The sequence below is a fragment of the Coloeus monedula genome (genome assembly GCF_965178545.1).
Source record: "Coloeus monedula genome assembly, chromosome: 26".
Lineage (NCBI taxonomy): Eukaryota > Metazoa > Chordata > Aves > Passeriformes > Corvidae > Coloeus > Coloeus monedula.
The window spans coordinates 3,671,908-3,688,918 of record NC_138806.1 but is presented as its reverse complement, the minus strand read 5'-3'; the positions used below and the strand labels follow the sequence as shown (position 1 = coordinate 3,688,918).

Here is a 17,011-nt window from a genome sequence, read left to right as displayed (position 1 = left end):
GGATGGATCCCATAGGGCTGTGGGATTCGATCCCTGTTAGGGGCTGTGGGGATGGATCCCTGTTAGGGGCTGTGGGGATGGATCCCTGTGGGGATGGATCCCTGTTAGGGGCTGTGGGGATGGATCCCTGTGGGGATGGATCCCTGTGGGGCTCTGGGGTCAGCCCCGTAGGGCTGTGGGGATCGGTCCCTGTGTGGCAGCCCCTCCCCAACACCCAGTGCCACGGACGGGCCGCACGCTGGTGGTTTACAAAAGAGACTTTATTGCTGCGCTGCTGCCTGGGCACAGCCAGGGACAGGCGAGGATCACCCGGGCTTCTGCCGCCCTGGCCTTGCTGTCCTGGCCCCACTGCTCAGAGAAAACCCGCGTGAAAACTGCCTGTGGGCCCGCAAGAGACTCTGTGAGGGCAGGTGACCTGCGGGCTGGGGCCCACAGTGGGCCAGGAACCACCGCCCTGCCGGCAGCCAAGAGCGGGTGCCCAGTGCCTCCCCACACCGGGAGCCCCGGGGCCACCGGTGTCTCAGGGCTGCCTGCAGCCGGCACACGGAACCGGCTGGTCACACCTTCTGTGGGGAGGGAAGCTGTGGCAGGACCCTGAGGCCGGGACAGGCTGGATGCACTGGACAATATGAAGGAAAATAATTCTTCTAGGAATAACAAGTTTATATATTGGGTTATGTGAGGAGCAGCAGCCTCGTGCTGGGGGAGCAGGATGGGGGATGCGGGGCTGGGGCTTGCAGCAGGGGCTGAGTATGTGAGAGCCAAGCAGGGCCGAGCCAGGCAGAGACCCCAAGCCACCGTGTGCTGCCTTTGTGCTGCCTCGCTCAGGGCATAGAGTGAAGCTGCAGAAAGTGGGACACAGGGAGGAAAGCACAGGACATGGGCACGGGCATGAGCCTGAGCTGAGCCAGGACCCCTGCAGAAAGCAGATGCTCAGAAATGCTCAAGGTCCAGTGCTGGACAGGTGTCAAAGCCTCTCTGATGGTCTAGAGCCTCACATGGCAGCACTGCATCCCATATCCCACTGGAAACCAGTCGCTAGCCATGGCAGCTGCTCTGGCATTACTGCCTGCATGTCCCCCTCTCCCAGGGCAGCAAGCCTGGACCTCACTGCCTGCTGCCACCACCTCTGTGGGTGTGGAGGGTGCAGATCCACCACCCTACCTCCATGCTACTCCCTGCCGCCAGGACTCGCCAGATCTCTGGCAGCCAGATCCATGACCCGGACGGGAAGCCTGCAGCCTGTGCTGTTCCTGCCACGGCCCCAGGGCACAGCGGGGAGGAGCAGCAGGCCCCAGCTGTGTGACACCCCACAGGCACCCATGGCAGGCCCAGCTGCAGGGTGGCTTCATGCAAAGGTCACCCAGTCCTTGGGAGGGCAGAGAGGAGCAGCCCCACCTGCCCCACACCAGCTCAGCTTTGCCATGCTCTGCCCATCAGCAGGACTTGCTCGGCTCTTCCCTCCCATGCACCAGCTGCATCCCAGTTCCTCTGGTCCCCCGAAGGAGCAGCCGGTTTGGATGCTGGGAGTCCTCTTGCCTGCAGGGTGGCTGCACAGCCTGGCACAGGGAGCCGGGTGGTGTGGGCTGGTGGGCTACTTGCAGGAAGCTTTCTTGACACCAGGTTTTTCTTAATGGAGGACTCTTGAACTTTCAGCTGTACAGCCATTGTCTTGGGATCAGAACTCTCCAGCTGGGCCGGGACCCTGTCACTCAAAGCCCATCTTCAGGTGTGGGGCAAGAAGGCTGCAGCAGGAATGGTCTCCGAGGGTGATTTAGTAGTGTAAGAAAAACAGTTCTGTGTTCCTAATGTGTGCTAAAACTAAAATATAAAATACACCTTGTACAAGCAGGCAGGGGATTGGCGTCGGCTCTGCAGGGTAAGGATGCATCGTGTACACTTCCCTGGGGTTCCAGGGCAGGGAGAGCTCGAAATGTGAGTGATAATGTGTTCAGCCGTCGTCCGCAACCCTTGCGCACTGCAGCCTGTCCTACTCGCTGTCACTCTTGTCCACCAGTACCGCGTCAGTCTCCTCCGTGATCTCCAGCAGTGTGTGCACATCAGGGCTCTCCCCACGCATCAGATCTGAATTTTCTCCCTCCTCTCCACCAACCTCCACCAGCTCTGTGGCTTTCACCTCCACCTCACCCTCTCTTATTTTCTTGACGTGGAAAGTGAAGGGTGGCACTTTGTAGACAGCTGTCTTGGACCTGGCATAGATGGTGTGGTCAGGGGTGAAAGACTTCCTCAGTTTGTCCCGAGAGCTCTTCATCTTCTCTCTCCTTTCGTTAGTCACAATTTTCGTGCCCAGTTTGTTCATCCTCTTCTCCAGGTTGTGGCGGGTCTTCTCCAAGTTGTGGCGGGTCTTCTCCAGGTTTTCCTTGGTCTTTAGCTTAGTCTTTTCCATCTTCTCCTTTGAAAATGCCTTCTTAAAGTCATCCACCCTTTTCATGCCGCTCCTTTTGATGCGTTCTGCCCGTGACTCTTCGATAATCTCCTCAATCTCCACCTCCTCATCCGAGGAGAGCTGGATGTGGTCCTCCTCTGCATGGTCCTCACCCACAGGCACCTCTTCACCCTCACCTTCCTTCTCCAGCTTTTCACCTTCCTTTAGGGACTTGCTGATGCTCAGTTTAGATGGGAGCTTCACTTCATCCTGCAAGACACAGAGCGGAGCCAGTGAGACACACACACACGGGCAGCCCTGGAGCCAGCCCATCCTCCCTCCCACAGTGCCATGGAGACATTGGCCTCCACCCGGCTAAACACACCCAGGTACCTCAGGCCTGGGCTCATCCTCCCTTACTGCAACTGATAAGTCATTGTAAAGAGGATCTGCTTAGGACTCCCTCGTACCAGGACTCAGGCACCAGCTCTGCTCACCCTGGGCTGGCTCCAAACTCATCTGTGACCCCAAAAGTATGGGAAAGGTGCAGCACTGAAACTAGAGCCATTTCACTTCCTCCTCTGCACCTGTCACAGTCCTGTGCCCTCCAGTTTCATCTTTATCCCAGGACCTGCCCATCGCAGCCCCTCACTCCTGGCCGCAGGATGGTTGTCTTCAGGTCTCCAGCCTGGCCAGGTCCAGCTGTCTCCCCAGGCGCAGCGCAGGGCTGCAGAGGCATGGCCGGAGCTGAGTCTGGCCACAGCAGCAGCCTGCACACACTGTCCTGGCCACCCCCAGTCTGCACTCAGACTTTCCCAAGGCCTCAGGATCCAGATGTGGGGCTGGGACATCTCTTGGGATGCAGCAGGCTGCCCTGTTTTTCCTATTTCTCCACTGGGGAATAAGTTAGACAATTTGCCTGAGTCCATATCTGGAGATGGTGGAGACAGTGGCCCCAACTCACCCAGCCTGGTCTGCAAGGCTACACAGCTCTACTTGGGACAGGGCTGGATTCATTCAGCTTCTCCACGAGCCTGAGCCAGCCAAGTTTCTGATCCCAGTGGCAGAGGACAAGCATGTGCCCGTGAGAGGGGCACAGGTCTGGAGTGGGATTGGTTTTCATCTGAGCAGCACATAGCATGCGTCCCTGCTGCAGTGATTCACCTCTCTGTTCCCGGGACAGGCTGGAAATAGCCCATCACTGTACGGAGCGTCACAGCTGCGGGGCTGCAGCCCACGCTCGGAAATTTATTGCCCAAGCAGTTTTAATCTACAGAGCTGGGTGGGAGCTGTCAGAAATCCAGCAGCAGCCAAAGGGCAGTGTGTGGAACGGGCACACAGCATGCGGAGCTGCTGGGCTGAGGTTTGGAGAAGAGCCTGGGCAGCAGGACAGCCAGGTGCCATTCCGAGCCCTGGGGCAGACAGCAGCAGAATGGAGCTAGGATGGGATTCCAGTCCTGCACTGGCAGGAGCCAGGCCCAGGGAAAGGGGCAGGCCCTGGTGTACCCCAAGTGCATGGCAAACCCTGGAACACTGGCAGTGATTTGCCTGCCCCTGCCTTGGGGAGGTGCCCTGTGACCCGGGAGGGTGACTTTGCTGAGGTACCTCCTATGCTCTGCATGTCACAGCAGCTGCCACTGCTCCACTGCAGCCGTGCACGAACGAGCTGCACAGGTGCAAGAGCCAGGACACTGGGGATGGTCATTCCATCGAGCACGAGGAGGGGCGTCCCTGGCGCTGCTGTGGGACAGAACATCCCAGTCCCTGCTCAGCGCCGGAAGGGACGGTGTGTGTGCACACCTGCACCCTCAGCGCTGTCCCACTGCATGCCACTGCCCTGGCTGACCAAGGTCACTGCCACTCTGTGGCTCTGGTCTGAGTCCCTGGACAGAGGCAGGAGGATATGCCCTCCCTGCAGACACGGGTGCTGTGCCTGGCCCTCTGTGCTGTCCCCTGCCCTATTTTCCCTTGCACCCCTGGAGAAGTGACACAACTCATTGAATACGTGACTCCAGCACAGCTTCACCTGGTGAAATCCAGATGTTCTCAGCTGCTTTCTCATTTTTTTCCCAAGCACAGGTGCTGTTCCTTGGGCCAGCTGAAGTTCTGGAAGCACAAGGGCATGTGGAGAAACCTTTGTGAGCAGTGACAAGCCAGCTCCATGGAGCACTGGGCTCAGTGAGGATGGCACAGGCTACAGTGTCCGTGGTGAAAACACAGAGCCTGCTGGAGCAGAGGTTTCGTTCTGGGTTTTCTTCGGAGCAGAGAGCTGTGCTGGGTGAAGCTCTTCACCCTCCAGATCACAGGTCAGGTCCCAAATACTTTGTGGAGATTAGGGTGAAATGGCCAACATATGTTTTCTTCATTTGATGAGCCACTTCAGCAGAAAACAATACACACGTTCTCCAGAGGGCCAGGTCAGTCCAGGGCAAACCTACACCACGGGGAAGGCAGGGATCCTGTTCTCCACAACAACACCTGCCAGAGCAATCCCAGAAACTTCCAGGGACCCTGCCCAGCCAGCAGAACATCAGGAACTCCAGCCACTTCCTTCCCTCTGAGTCAACACAATGAGCCAGAACAAAGGCATCCCCCTCTTGCCTGGCACGGCTGTCCCTGGAAATGGGCCATATCCTGCAAACCCTGATCCTATCAGCCCCTTGTGAGCTCCAGAATATGTGTCTGCAGAAAGAAACACCACCTCAAAAACTCCACGTCTGTCACATAAATAACAACCTTTCCTCCTGGTACACCAGTATATCCAGCTCCTGACTGAATTTTCTGATGTGGTGGGATGAGCTGTGCCAGCAATGCTCCCATCCAGCCTCAGCAGCATCCTGCAGCTCTTCCCTCACAGCCATGAAGACATGGCCAGCAGGAGCAACCCCTGTTGGGGTGCCTGCAACTCTCCCTTAATCCTGCACTTCACCTGGAGCGCAGCAGCTGCCCGGCTCTGTGATCCCACAGGCTGCATTCAGGCACTTCACCCCCTTCTGCCGGCCCGGCTCCATCCCCACAGCCCAACCCCAGCCCAGCAGCGCTCATGGCTCTGCTCTTGCCTCTGTCAGGAGGCACCTCATGGATCAGACCCAAAGGCACTGAGGGAGCACAGCCCGTCCCATACGTGAGGATCCCAGCCTCCCCCTTGGGACTGTTTCCGAGAGCTTTTCTCCAGCTGTGCTTGGGAAACCCTTCACATCCTGCTCCTGGCCTCTCTCTTCTAAGCATGGTATAATTCCTGCATTTCTGCCCCCACCCCAACTCTTCCTCGCTCTGATGCTGATCTGAGCAGTAGATAACCAGCCTGCTGGAGGATTTTCAGCAGTGTGCTGTGGGACACTCCCGGGAGTCCAAGCTCACCTGCATTCAGGGAGCATTCCTGTGGGTTCAGGCACAGCACAGCTGGTGCAAGAACATCCACAGCTGTGGCACATCAATGGGGACGAACACATTCTGCTGAGCATCCCTTGCATGTACCTCCCCCCTGCACCCAGGCATTGCCTGAAAGCCTCCAAGAGTCTCCTCCTCCCTGCCTGGGAGGTTTCTCCAGTGGGGAAGGGGAAGGGGAACTGCCTGGTGTGCACAGGACATGCCTGCAGACACAGGAGTGGAGGATAATGGGACGTGAGTGGAACAATCAAGAACCATCCCGGGTCCACGGGTGGGTGCTGCACAAATCCCTGCTCTGAGCAAGGCACTATGTTCTCTGCACTTCATTTCACTCATGACTCATCCAGTTGAGCCACATTTTTAACACCAGGCATTCTATTTTTACTTGGAAAACACTGATCCTGAAGTGGGCGAGTCCAAAATCCTGAGTCTTGGCATCCCTGCCTGTTGGGGTGTTCAAAGCCTGGCTCCCAATCAGCAGAGGCAAACCAGTTCTGTTCTCTCAGCTTGGATCCAACTGGCACAAGGACAGCGGGTAAACAACATTTTTCAGAAGGTTTTGGTACCAGCAGCAGCAGACTCTGGCCCTGCTCTGTGTACGGTGCAGAGCTGCACCCAGCAGCAGGACAGGGACGGGGAGCGTGTGCTGTCCCTGCAGCACAGACCTCCTGGGAAGAGCTGTGCTTCAGGAAGCTCTCTGGCACTGGGCCGGTCCATCTGTGGACTTTGTGGGCACCCAGAAGGGCCCCAGTGCCCACAGCCAGCCCCAAAGGCAGCTGGCTGCCAGCTGCTCTGTGTCCTCCTACTTCAAACAATTCCGAGCTGTTAGATCCACAGCAGTCTCTTCCCGGCTCCCCTGAGTGGGCTTTTATCTGACATTGTTTTCGAGTTCCCTGGCAGTGAGTCACCCGCAGCCCACAGCCATGGACACCCGCCTGGTTGCTACAACACACGTAAACACTTCCCCTGGCGTATAAAAGGCCAAGGAGGCACAGAGCTGAGCTGCATTCCCAGTCAGTGTGTAAGAAAGAGTCCCAGCACTCCCAGCCACTCCAGTCTCCAGTTGGAAGGTTTAATGGAAGGTTCTCACATGCACATGCAAATCACATCTGCAATTCATTTCACTACGTTATTTTTACACAACTGCAACAGCACAAACTGTGAGTTTGGTTGACATTTGCAGCCATAACATGCAGAAAACGACCAGCTCACATTCTCGGGTTCCACTATGACCAAATCGGACAGATCCCAACGCTGGGTGAGCTGGAGCCCATAGCCCCTCCTGCACCCCAGCCCTTCCTCTGCCCACTCCAGACAGCACAGCCCGGCCCCAGCCTCGGGGAGGTCACGGGAGGATTAGGAGCTCGGGCAGCAAACAGCCCTCCAGGTCAGATCAAGCTGTGCCAGAGGAGAACAAGTTCTGCTCTCCCTTTGCTACGATAACTGCTCTGCTCTGCCAGGCCTCAGAGGAGACTGTTCTGTGCTGATCTTCCAGCAGTGCCATGGGAACGAGGATTCAGCTATTCCTGAGTAACAGCAGCACGCCTGAGAAGCACCCTGAGCCTAGCAGGGCTCAGGGGTGTCCGGATACACAGAGGAGGCTGTGCTTTGGAACAGACCTTTCTGTGGAGACTGAAATTACTAGATTTTTTTTTTTTTTTTTTTTTTTTGCTAGATCACAAAAAAATGGCCTTTTTTTTACATCCTTGAAAAGGAGAAGTTTTCCCTGGCAGCTTTGCCCTGAGACCCCAATTCCTGGACTGGGTTCACCCTCACCTGGCTCTTGGAATAGTCCTGTCCACCCAGGCAGCCATTCCCACTGGACAGTGCTGCGCACGCTACTGGGAGACCCCCAACGGGCAGCGGAGCTCAGGGCATTTTGTCCAGTAGCTACACAATGAGAGGAAGGCAATAGGCCTCTGTGGCCTCTGTGGCCTAAATGTTATATGATCAGCAGTTGAAGTCACCACTCCAGCCTGTGCAGGGCCTGACTCCAAGCAAGCAGCACCAGGGGCTGCAGCCAGACAGAAATGGGAGATGCTGCAGGGGCTGCCCGAGACACTGGAAGTTTATGTCACAGCTTGTGCTCTCTGCCTGTTTTACCTGTTTAAAACAACAACTTCAAACTATTTCACAATCACAAACTAATGCTCACAAGAAGCCTGAGGAGGTGGGTGTTCCAGGGCTGTGTTTCAGAGGGAGAAACAGCAGCTCGGAGAACAGGTGGGATTTGGCCAGTCACAGCAGACTCCAGCTGAGCCAACTGCCCCTTTCCACTTGGCGCCCTTCATGCAAGCCACACAGCAGCTTCTCCCTCCCAGATCGCCTGAGGGAAGATCCAGGCTCCTCACACCCACGCTCATGCAGAAAGCGCATTAGTCAGCAGCAGGATCAGCCTGGCAGGTCTGAGAGCTTGAGGCAGCCCCAAGCAGGCAAGAAGCAAAGGCTCAGAATCAGCAGCTCCCAGAGCTTCAGAAGAGGTTCAGAGTGATCTTCGGGGGGTGCCGCTGATGAGGCCCTAAAGTGCTGCCTCCTCGTGTGTCTTCTGCTGCCCTGGGCCTGTCTCCACGGGGTGGGCTCACAGGGCAGTCCCTGGCGAAGGCTCAAGGCACACGCGCGGGATCTTCTCGGGCTAAGATGAGGAAAACTGCGTTTCAATGGCCGGGGAAAGGAAGCACAATGGAAACACTTACCTGCTCCTGACAGGAATCTGTTTGGGAACATGCCAACAGTGATCTGGGTTAGCACGAGAACAGGCAGAGGGAAAAGGCACAGGGGTACGTTTTAGTAAAGGGAGAAGCCAGGAAGCAGAATTTGACAGAAAAGAGTCAGCAAAGATCTATGGATGGAAGAGTGTCCGTCTCTGATTCAGAAGGTCCCAGGAGATGCAGGATCCCTTCTGTGGGTTCAGGCACATTCACACTGCCACAGGGCCAGACTCTGCTCCCGGTCACAGGGATTCAGCGTTGCCTGTTGGGGATGTGTCTCCCTTTGCTGTGGTGTAGCTCAGAGTTTGCTTGTAAGTGTAAGATCATGAAAAAAAGGGTGTTGATTTTAAACCCCTGTGTTGATTAATTCAAGTGCAGAGGCTGCAGAGACTGAAACAGCCGGGTGCAACTCCAGAACTCTATCTGCTGGTTTTGTCACGTACTGACCTTACCCTAAACCAGCACCGGATAATTCCCAGCAGCTCCCAGATCTCTGCACCCAGTGACACAGCAAAGTCAGGCATGGCCTTGACACTGGGTTCCAAGGGTTGGACAAAGTTTGTCTCCAATAGTGCCAAGAGGTTAATGAAAAGAGAAGCCTCAAGCCTTAGAAATGAGACTTTTGAGTCCTGCATGTAAGAAGTCACCAAGGAATATTGCTGAGAGAAAAAGATCTAAAATATGAGGGGAGAAAGCAAATCAGGTTGGGATTAGGTAAATGTTAGAGAGATAAGTAGTTCATCCTCAAGTAGCATCTCCCTGACTAGCAGAGTCCTCCCACCCTCTGTAATTCTGGGTGTTGTGCAATCTGCCTGGCATTTCTTTCTATCAGGCACATCCAGTTACCCTGTGTTCTGAAAGCTGTGTCTGAAAAGCTGGATCTGCTTCATCACCTGTGAAAAACAGCAGCCTGGTACAGGGTGCAAAGGAAGGGAGGGAGGGTGGGGAGAGGAGGAGGCTGTGCTTGGAAAAATGCTTTTGCCTATAGTGAGTCAGAAGAGAGGCAGGGCTGTAGGAAACAGAGAAGTAAATAGACTGAGAATGGAAAGGCGCTTTCTTCCCTTCTGACATCATTAAAAAGTTTTGATGCCATTATCAGTCTGTTTGTACCACTGGCTTTGCTCTCACATCTACTCCTCCCGGATAAATCTGTCTGAGCTGATTGATGACTCTGGAGCTGCTCCTGAACAGCAAAGCAGCAAAGACGGGGTTTGTGTTACAGATGATTTGCAGACACTGACATTTGCATTCTCACATAAAGCTGGAGACTAAACATCCTGAGACTTTTTATTCTAAATATTTGATTTTCCTTTACCGATACTGCACATTTTGTTTCTGTTCTTTGTCTACCTCACAGCTGGACAGTGGACCCACAACTCTTCAGGTGCCCTGTAAGTTGTAGGAGATCTAACAAGAATCAAGAGGACAATCCCAAATGGGATAAAAGAGGGCTAAGCTTGTTGTTGAATACTTTATGAGTCATTGTTGTGCCTTCTGGGCTGTGCACATGAGAGGCCTGAGGGAGGAATATGTGATCAGGAGGGATATTACCCTGGGTTTATTTTCATGAGCCACTATTCGTCCAATCTAACCCCATCCCTACGGCTGGGCAGCCTCTGGCCCTTTGCTCTGAGACAATTTACAGCTGCACAGCTCAGTCTGTAACTATACTGGTGAAAGGATTTCAGCAAAGCAAACAGTTCTGGCACCAACTGCTTATAAATAATAGCTGAGTAATGAAATATTAATGCAGTTGATACTAGATTGCAACAGAGAAATCCATGCTTCAGAGTTGTATATGGGTAGACTGGTAATCTGCACTAAGAAAAATCCTGGAAGCCAGAGCTATTAACATCCTGACTTTTTTTTAAGGCTCAGTCTCCTCTGAATTATCTTGAGGCTCTTATAATTCCATAATATGCACAGAATATGCAAGATTTTTGTACATTGGGATGTTCATGTGGTGCCCCTGCAATGGAGGCAGCACTCACAGGAGCTGCTTTAGACTGGATTTGCAGTGAAAGTGAAATGAGCTTTTTATTTTAAAGTAATAACAGAAAATAAATACAGGGGCTGCTGCAATGCAAATGCCTGCAGTGACCCACTGGGAAGAGGGATGGATGTTCCAGCACAGAGAGCTCTCAGCCACATGGAGCCAGCTGGTCTTGCAGGAAAAGCACCCTGTGGGTACCTGGTGCCCATGCCTATCCCAGTGCTGTCACCCAAATTGCTTTGGAAATTCCTATTTACTTTTTAATGCTGGTAGCTGGGCAAGCTCCACTGAACTGCAGGCACATCACCCACCAGGCTGTCCCTCAGGCCTGGGGATCTTGCTGGGTCTTGTCAATGCTCCACAGCCACTAAACTCATCCTGGTTTTGTTTCTGAATGATTAATTTGAAACAAAACCATAGCTCAGGGCAGATGCCATTCTGTTAGGGCAGTGACGAAAGGCTGCAGCCCCGGGGCAGTGGGTTTGTATGCCCTGGGCTCCCTGCGCTTCTCCTCAGCCCCCTGAGCTCTTTTCTTTATGTCCTTTTCCATACTCTCTTTTAAGGAGCACAGACCCAAAACCGAGGCAGTTCAGGTCTGGCCTCTAAATCTGTCACATTAATGTGTGGGTTTGAAATCCCCCCCTCCTTCTCACGATGTACAGTCTCGCTGCTCCCGTCCGTATAAGGCCCCTGCAAGCACAAAGCCAGGCTGGGCTATTTATATTTCCTTGCCCAGCCCTATCCACCCAACACTGCATGGCTGGGATCCAGGTCCCACCCTGCTCTCCCAACTGCACAGCCCTTCCCACGGAAACTCACATCTCACACAGCTCAGAGCGGCCACCAAGGCCCCCTGAAGAGCAGATGAGCCCCACTGGAGCCTCTGAAAAGGACAGCGTGGGGAGCGCTCACTCACACCCCTCGGGCAAAGGCTGCTCTTCCCAACAAAAACACTGCACATCCCGAGCCAGAGTTCCCGGAGCTCGGCGCCCACACGAGCCTCAAAATAAAGGACCGGCACACTTTAGAAATTCAATACTCAGTGTGCGTGCCGAGTGCTGCAAGGGTTTGTCCGGTTGTAAGAAAATCAGCCTTTGACATTTGCAGGAATAAGTTTAATTGTCAAAAACTGTTTGGAGGAAAATGCCAAGCTTACATAAACTGCCACGTGCCACTCTCCAGCTGAACACGGCACAAAGTCTGGTTTCAGAGCAGTAGCTGCTTGCACAGGACATCCATTATTTACCCATGAACTGCAGTAACCAGCCCCAGATTCAGGATCCTAAAACCAGGAGATTTGGGATGAAGTCACTTTAGTTTATTTTTATTAGCAACTACTCTCACCAAATTTTTTGGTGTCCTGATTTCTCTGAAAGACAGGAGCCCGGGACAGAGGCACAAAGGAAGCTCTGAGCTCTGTTCCCAGGGGCTGCTGAGCAGTGCAGGCACTCACTGATGTCAGACTTTTTAGGAAGGTAAGTTCTGCCCTGAACATCTGCGTACACAGTAGCCTGTCAAAGCTGTCACCTCTGCTTTGGTTCGGCAAGTTTTCAAAAGAGAAAGATGGGGCAATTTGGAGGGGTATGGTTGTTTTTGAGTTTTATTCTAAAGAATTGATCTAATTCCCTATATTAAGTCTATAAAAAAACTCTTAACTTGGTAGAAATCAGACCAGCAAAATTAGCTCAAAGAGGGTAAGCAAGTGAGAAAATGTGAGCATGGACGGGACTGAGAGTGACGCCTGTAAATGTCCTGCTCCACACCTCCCCTTAGCCAGGATGTGGGAGTGATATCCAGCCCTGCACTTTCTCCCCCACATTTTGAAACTACCCCAGCAGATGTGCTCAGGATCATCCCACAGGTCAGGCTTACCCTGAATAAAATTTGGTTCTCATCTTCTCCTAATCCACAGCGAGCAAAACGCAATTCTCACAGGCAGCCTGACTTCCCCTCCAAGATGCAAAAGGTCTTACTTGCACTCCTGAAATAATCCCTCCACAATGGCTGAAGCCTCAGGACTGGATACTGAGAGAATAATCAAACATCAAGAACCAGCAAAGAGCTCATTTATCTTTACCTCCTTTATTTCTTCCAACTGCAGAACTATGCAGTAGTGAATCCTATGGAGCACGACTCCTGCTCCGGTCAGCTCTCTCACCCAGAAACAGCCACCGCTGGGATTATGGAATATTTTACGTCTCTTAGGATGAGTTTTTCTCTTGTTCTCCAAAAGAAAAGACTAATAAATCTTTGGACTTTTTTGCCACAGCAACTGAAAACACATAGGAGTCACTCCCAGCTTGGCAAAGCAGCTTTCCCTGAGTCAGAGAGGAGCAATAATGTGCTCAGCACTGCAGAATTAATTACATGACCAGTAATGTACCCAACAGACCCTTTGGTAGGTGGGGGGTCTGGGAAGTGAGATATTGAATTAGATAAGAGTTATTTTGTAATTATTTGGTTTTAACTGTAGACACTGTTAGGAAAGCACAGTGAATTCCTCAGTTAACCCCCAGAGTGGACCCCAGCACTCCATGTTTTCCTGCTGGGGCCGGGTCTGCTCTGGCTCCCATGGAAGTGCCAGGATGTCCATGAGGGCACAAACGGCCCAATTTCACATGGCACAAACCTGGAGAATTCCTTACTTGTGCTCTGTGACATTCAAATCACACTAAATTCCATGCTGGGAAATTATTCCAAATCCCAAATTATTTCTTCCCCTAATATCTCCATGATTCCCCAAGTCCCTGGCACTGTCTCTGGCCAAACAACTCTTTCAAGGCTGCTCTGTCCTCACCACAGCAGCAAGGGCAGGCCCCAAGCCTTTAGAAGCAGGATTGCTTTTTCATATTCAAAAAGAAACTCTGCTCAGTATCAATAAGCCACAGTAAACCAATACAAACTGCTCGTGAAACACTAACCTGCAGATGTTTGGGATGCTTCCCAAGGACCTTGAACCTTGCCAACTTCCTACCTATTTCCGTAACTGACATGGAATGTTATGTTTAAACAATTCCCTTCACTCCTCTCATTTTGCAGTGGTTGTTGCTTCTATTTTATTTTTCCATGGATAAATTGATACAAAGAGCTTGTAATAAATCCATACACATATATCTGTCTATAACTGGTTGTGTTTCCTGTATGACCTGAACAGGCTCAAGTATTTCAGCCTTTCAGCCATGATAAAACAACAAATGCTCAAGCTCTGAACCAAGGAGTCCCACAGGCCCTGTACATGTCAGACCCCTGAGCCTGTCACGAGCCACTCGCCCTCAGACCTCACAGTAAGGACCATTCTCCCTTTTATTCTGCTTTTCTTCTCTCTCTTCCCATGATCAGCACTCGAAGCTTCTCCATTTGTCCCTAGCGCTGGCTATTATTAACCCAGAGGCTTCCAATTGTAGCATTAACTGTTTCGCTCACTTTTCTCCCGCGGCCCAATAGAAGAGTTTGCTCTGATGCAGAAAACAAACTCCAGGCAGGAAACCTGACAGAACCATGTTCCTCTCTCTCCCCTTGTTTAATGATAAGTGAAAACTCCAACACTTAGTGCAGGGGGTGAACATCAAGCAAATCAAAGCTGTTATTGAGACCAAACAACAAGAATGTTCAAGGCTTGCAGGATGCGGAAGAAAGAAGGTGGGAATTGTACAAGCCCTCAGCAAATGCTGCCCCGACCAGGTCAGGGGGCTGGGCTGGATTTTCTCTGACAGCTCTATCTGCCCTGGCTGGACAGATTAACCCTGAGGCTGGGGTTACTATCACTTGTTACCAGATGCATGTCACAAATCTGAAATATTATCGGTCTCCACGTAGCCATACACATGGTGTCTCTTGGTAGAAGAGACATTGGCAGACAGATTTACAACACCCCCTTCCAGATCCCAGAGCACTCTTGCTCTTTGTTGAGCTAACCAGTAAAATCAGGTTATTTTGATACTTCTGGTCCATTGCAGTGAGTTCTTAGGGCCTCGTTCCCGATCTGCCTTAAAATTCCTGTTAAATGGGACAACTCTGTCAAACTTTATCTTAGGCCACAGAGAAAATGTTAAACCACAAATGAGAGTGACGAGGGACCCGCCTCAGTTTGAACTGCCAGACAATCTGGGGAGTTTGGGAGAGGGCTGGACCGAACATGCAGCGTGACAGGACCCTTTGCAAAGAAAACACCCACTAACAGGATGTAAACATAGTGAAACAGTTCCTTACCTGATAGATCATGACTTTGAAGTTCCTGCGTTTCAGGAGCTCTGCTTCGTTGGCCTCCAGCTTCTTGATCTGCCCGGCTTGCTTCTCCAGGTTCTGCCGCACTGTTTTCACGTTGACGCTCACCTTGCGCACCTTCTCCAGCATTTTGTTGACAGTGTTGCTGGTGGTGGTGTGTGCCTTGGTCAGCTTGGTCAGCTCTCCCTGGATGCTGGTCACTGCGCTATCCATCTCTTGCTGTCTCTCTTCCAGCTGTGTTTGGGTCAGCTGGATCTGATCCACTGCTCCGATGATCTTGTCCAGAAGGGTCAGCACCATCACACCGTTGATCTGGTCTGATTTGATGGGCTCCTCAGGCACTTGCTCCTCCGAGGTCTCAGAAACAGTGGGTGGCTCGATGATTTGCAAGGTGGTGTCCTCCATGGTCGCTTGGGAGTCCTGGCTCACGGAGCCCGGAGAAGCTGTCACTGCAGGGAGAGAGCAGGGAAAACTGAGCCCGAGCCTCAGCTAACTCCGCGCTGGGAGACACGCCAGGAATGGAGAGCGCAGTGAGTGAGAGTCTGTGCTGAAATTCAAATGGCACAGCTCCGCACAGCCGTCCAGTGGAACTGCCCTGCAAAATTTTCCAGGCTTGCAGGTCATTGGCTGACTCCACCTCAGCTATAGAAAAGGAGCCACTGCCAAATGCCTGCTGACCCACCCTTTTTGAAATGATTAAAATAGTTGGAGGGGAGGCGATGGCTCTGCATGCAAACACAAGCACGGCTCAGCCAGGAATGCAAAGCTCGGGAACTGCAGCCGCCCCTTCTTTACCCTCAGTCTAAAGGCACTGTAAGTAACGGGAGGAAAAAACAAAATCCTTTAGTAAACGGCTCGGGAAGCTGCTGGGAAGAGAGTGGGAAGCAAGCAGCCCCATCTGGGCACAGCTGTGTGCATTGAAGGCTGGTTTAAACAACAGCACATGCTGAAGTTCAGCTGGAAGTTCAGACACTTGCCAATACTTAGGTTTGGGGGTTTTTTCCAAGGACTATGAGAACCTGATTTTCAATATTTTAAAGAAATGCTACAATTTGAATTCAGTAGTTACAGCATGAAAACATCTGTATCTTAAGAATGCCCCCTCCCATGTATGTGAATGTACAACAGGCACACACAGTACATGCAGGGTGCAACACGTCTCCACACAGATTTAGCTCCGAAAAGGATAATTCACTCCTGAAGTGAGGCTGCTGGGCACTCCCTCTAAAGGAGCTCTCCCAGCTCTGAGCCTTCTACAGATCCAGTCACCAGACTTTCAATGCAGGACACGCTGCAGTGTACACTGCACAAAACTGTGCTTTGTAAACAAAGCCCAAGTACAGTGGGTTACTTGTGGATTTAGTGGTAAAAACCCTAAATGATTCAAAACAGGGAGACACATGGGAGGCACCACCACAGACTTTCCAACAACCCAGCTGGAACATGCCAGGAATGTGGGGAAGGCAAATTCAGATCTTGGGAGTGACCCTGGGCCGGACCTGGGCCAGACCCTTCACTTCTGGGGTGGGCTCAGCCACAGGGAACCAAGCTCCCATAGGCAGGAGCGGCCACTTGGGAAGGCTGTGGACACACTGGGAAGGTGGCAGCTTCTCTCATTCTAAAGCTTTGACAACAGTTATTCATCCTCAGCACCTCCTGCCTCCTGCCAGGCCAAGTCTGCTCTCGGCCTTTGCTACTGGCTGGCAAATACCAGGAATGCCCGAGAGCCCTGGGCTCCTCCCAGCTCAGCTGCCTCAGGGCAGATGGGGAGAAATGTTCCATCCCAACCACACACTGGGGAACCCGGCTGTCCCACAGATGCAGAGGGACATTGTTCATTCACAATGCCCACAGCAGTCAGCACTTTCCCTGCTGCGTCCCTGCCCTGTGACCGCTTGCTCTGCCCACTGACCTGGGCCTGGTGGCTCTGGGATCAGAGGATTGTACCCTGTGCCCCCACAACAGCCATTATGTCACGGAGTGAAAACAGGCTGCTTTCTGTACACTGCTCTTTCCTGGAGGGACCTTTTTCCACAGCATTCATTTCCAGTGTTTGCTGCTGATCAGAGTTCCATGAAAAAACCCCTCACTACAGGCAGCCAGCCCAAGGCCCCAGAGCTGTTTGTCCCTGGGGACACCTGCTCCAGGGTGGGCTTCCACAGATAAATGTGTGGGGATGCAGGTACGGGACAGGATGCACATGGAGCAGAGCTCCTTGTAGGCCTGTCATCCATTCCATGTGTGACTGCAATGCATCTCTTTGCCTTTGGATCTCCATTTGGGAATAATAATAAAAAACTCTGCCGGAGT

At 52.5% G+C, this 17,011-nt stretch overlaps 1 protein-coding gene across 1 annotated transcript; it reads right to left on the bottom strand.

Annotated features, from left to right (window-relative positions):
- Positions 1-242: 242 nt before the first annotated feature.
- CAVIN1 (caveolae associated protein 1) lies at positions 243-15,300 on the bottom strand. Its single transcript, XM_082297513.1, has 2 exons — positions 14,687-15,300; positions 243-2,656 (listed from the first exon to the last, which is right to left on the bottom strand). Exons 1-2 carry the CDS (start codon positions 15,104-15,106, stop codon positions 1,991-1,993), a joined length of 1,086 nt encoding a protein of 361 aa, XP_082153639.1. The 5' UTR covers positions 15,107-15,300; the 3' UTR covers positions 243-1,990.
- Positions 15,301-17,011: the final 1,711 nt, after the last annotated feature.

Excerpts from the sequence above, each read along its gene's own strand:
- CAVIN1 (XM_082297513.1), bottom strand. The coding sequence starts at position 15,106 with ATGGAGGACACCACCTTGCAAATCATCGAGCCACCCACTGTTTCTGAG. Across the intron at positions 2,657-14,686 it reads TCAAAGTCATGATCTATCAG|GATGAAGTGAAGCTCCCATC; the intron begins GTAAGGAACTGT and ends TGTGTCTTGCAG.